Source organism: Propithecus coquereli, unplaced genomic scaffold (assembly GCF_000956105.1).
Source record: "Propithecus coquereli isolate 6110/MARCELLA unplaced genomic scaffold, Pcoq_1.0 Scaffold222, whole genome shotgun sequence".
NCBI lineage: Eukaryota > Metazoa > Chordata > Mammalia > Primates > Indriidae > Propithecus > Propithecus coquereli.
The window spans coordinates 4,638,553-4,642,018 of record NW_012147412.1 but is presented as its reverse complement, the minus strand read 5'-3'; the positions used below and the strand labels follow the sequence as shown (position 1 = coordinate 4,642,018).

At 40.4% G+C, this 3,466-nt stretch overlaps 1 protein-coding gene across 1 annotated transcript; it reads right to left on the bottom strand.

Moving 5' to 3' along the window:
- Positions 1-2,292: 2,292 nt before the first annotated feature.
- Positions 2,293-3,225, bottom strand: LOC105810862 (olfactory receptor 149-like). The gene has a single exon (XM_012644911.1). It carries the CDS (start codon positions 3,223-3,225, stop codon positions 2,293-2,295), a length of 933 nt encoding a protein of 310 aa, XP_012500365.1.
- Between the last annotated feature and the right edge of the window lie 241 nt (positions 3,226-3,466).

The window sequence follows — 3,466 nt, the reverse complement described above, 5'->3', positions numbered from 1 at the left end:
GTATAGTTATAAACAAGATAGGAAAAACTCCTATTGTAGAATTAATGTTTTAGTTAGGAAGATAAAAAATAAACAATTAGAAATATGTAATGAATTGACCATTAGTGATGTATGTTGTGAATCCAAATATATAGCAAGATAAGTAGAAAAAGTGTCATAAAGTGGATGGGTATTTTAATAGTATGAACATGAAAGTATCCTTTGTGGCATTTGAGCATTAAAAACCCAAATAAAGAGAGAGGGTAAGCTATGAAAATATCAAGAAAAATACAAAAAAGAATATAATTACCAAGTTTTTGTGGTACCTACAATAAGTTGAATGAACATTTTGCTTTTTTATTATTTAGTCTTTATAACAGAAATGCAAGAAAGGTGTTACTATTTCCATGTTACCAAGGATTTCCTCACCCAAATAACTCACTTTCTTTTGGGACAAACTTTAAGTAACTAAGAGAAGAGGGATTAGATGGAGAGACTTGGTATTCTCATGAACTATTGAATGTCTATATACAATAGTTCACTTACTAGACTTCACTGTTTGGTACTCTGTTTCCCTGCCTACCTCTCTGGACTGCACTTGGCCTAAGTTAGGGTTCCAGAAATATTTATTTGTTGAATGAATACAGAACATGACTGCTGTCATGTTTCCTCTACTTGATAAAAGTTCTTTAAAAGACAAGGTTTGTGACTATCATTGAAACTTCTTCCCAAAGGCTAGAAAAAGAATATGTTCTCAATACTCTGGAGACACTTAATAGGTACAAAATAACTGATAGATGTGAGGAGATTGAGGTTCTGCTTCATCAGCCACAACAAAAGATCATCTGGGATTAAGACCTTCATCTGTTCAATAATTATCAGTCCCCAATAACCAGCTCTTTTTTGTTTTCTCTCCCTGAGCCTACCTAACTTTTACTCTTGGAAAATGTTTTGCCAATACTTGGAGACACGATGGAGAGATGACTTTGTCAAGTCATATTCAAAATATAGAAAAGTGAAAATTTGACTCTGTTTGAGATAAGAAAGATTTCATATAGAGAGTGGTATTTGAACTGGGTTTTGAATGGTAAGAATGAGCTTGTCCAGTTGAAGACCCTTGAAAGAGCATTACAGGTGGAGCAAATAAAAGGCACAGGGCTTAACACAGGTGAGCAGGAAAAGAGTTCTTCCCTTCAAAGGTATGCATTGACTCACCACCCTGACATGAGGCCCAAACATAATGTTGTGTCTGGTTCAGTCCGGCAGATTCTTTAACTGATCTCACCCTGAAAAGACCCAAAGGAGGGAAGACTTGCCTCTGCCTCTGCTCCTTCTCTTCCCATCATCCCGTTTTCTTCCCATTATCCCCTTCTTTTCCATCAGTCCTCTCTTTACCCATCACCCCTTTCCCTTCCCATCATCCTCTTCTCACTGTTCTTTCTTTTCATCAAATTGCTATATGGATTGTAATAGCACATTTCTCATGCTAAGCGCACTAGGAAAAAGAGCCAAGAAATATAAAGGGGAGGGAAATAAAGTCAAGCCTTTGTATATGCAGAGTATCCAAACCATTAAACAATAGCAGCTTGGACTTCTCACTGCTCCATCTGTGCTGGGGATTATGAAGCCAAACTCAAATTTTCTAATACTGAAAAATAACACAATCAGTCACCTCTTCATAGACTCTATGTATCTTCGCGCTCCACATTCTCTTTCACTCACTGCCTCAAGCACCAGGCCAACACCTGTTTTCAGGTGTAAGACCAACAGACAGGCTTTGCAGATGATACAGTACACTATACTTCTGATTCATTCACAAGAGACCTGCCTTAACATCCCAGCTAGAAGTTCTTTTTTTTTAAAACACAACTTCCTTATGTTTCAGAAGTCATAGGATATCACCTGAGTGATGTAGTTGAACCTCTCCAATTTTTTCAGCAACTCCTAGATTATCAGATGATGGCGTATCCAATGCAGACATTTGAGGGGATAATTAGATAATAATACCAGTGTAGGTGAAGAAGTGCTAGAGTAAGGAGGAAAAGAGAAGACAATGCAGGAGCAAGAAAACAGAAGAGAAAATTGAAGAGAAGGTCCAGGCTGTTTTGTCAACTGGGAAGAAATAATTTTTCCTGGGCAGGATAATTTATTAGTTACCTCACCTTAAATCATTTGCTTTATGTATGTAAGTCTGAGCTTCTTCATCTGTAAAAAATGGTAGTGATAATATCTGTGCTCTCTGCTGCACAAGAGGAAATACCTTTTTTAAGCAGTGTGGTGTTATTAAAGTGTTAAGCTACTGACCTTTCTCTATCACTTCTCAGGAAGGAAGGCCACCTGCTGTAGTACCGTTCTCAAAGAGTATTTAACTTCCTTATTTCTCAGGCTATAGATCAAAGGATTCAGCATGGGGGTGACCAGGTTGTTCAGTACCTGAACAGTTGCATTAAGCCAGGGATTGGGGGTGGGCTGCAGGTAGATGAGGACCACCGGCATGAAGGAAAGGAGAATGGCAGTGAGGTGGGCACTGCAGGTGGAGAAGGCACGGTGTCGGCCCTCTGTAGATGGAATTTGGAGAATGGAGCAAACAATGTAGCTGTAGGAGGTAAGAATGAGAAGGAAACAGCTGAGGGGCATGAGGCCCACACTGATGAACCCCACCATCTCCAGGGCTGAGGTATCTGCACAAGCCAGCTTCAGCATCACTGGGATATCACAGAAGTAATAGTCCACCTCATCAGGGCCACAGTAGGGCAATTGGAAGGTGAGAGTGGTGAGAAAGGTGGCCTGAATGCAGCCAAAAAATGAGGTCCCCATGGCTAGGATGGTGCACACTGTGTGGCTCATGATGACGGTGTAGCGTAAAGGGTGACATATGGCAACAAAGCGGTCATAGGCCATCACCGTGTAGAGAAAACACTCAGTACAGCCCAGGAAATGGTAGAAGAAGAGCTGGGACACGCAGCCTGCATAGGAGATGGTGCGGCTGTTCCCTGAGAGGTAGAACAGCATCTTAGGGGAACTGACAGAAGGGAAAAATATGTCAAAAACAGACAGCTTGCACAGGAAGAAGTACATGGGAGTGTGAAGCCGAGTGGAGGAGACAATAGCCAGTAGGATGAGCAGGTTTCCCACAAGCGTGAAGATGTAGAAGGTCAAAAACAAAACAAAGAGCATTGTCTCGAGCCCGTCTGTGTGCGGGATGCCCAGCAGGATAAATTTAGTCACCACGGAGACATTCCTCATCTTTTTCAAAATATTGGACTTCAAAGAAGACCACACAGGATTCCAAAGTATGAACACTGATGTCAAACTGAGATGCTCTCTGATGGATGTGTTGGTTTCTTGTTTTAACAATCAACAATCAACTCTCTAATGTAGGGGCAGATCTACATAAAAACATAAGAACAATAAAAATTCTTGACAATGTTTTGAAACTTTTGGCTTTGGTTACCACAGATTATTTTTCTCACAGGTTACAATTAAA

Excerpts from the sequence above, each read along its gene's own strand:
- LOC105810862 (XM_012644911.1), bottom strand. The coding sequence starts at position 3,225 with ATGAGGAATGTCTCCGTGGTGACTAAATTTATCCTGCTGGGCATCCCG.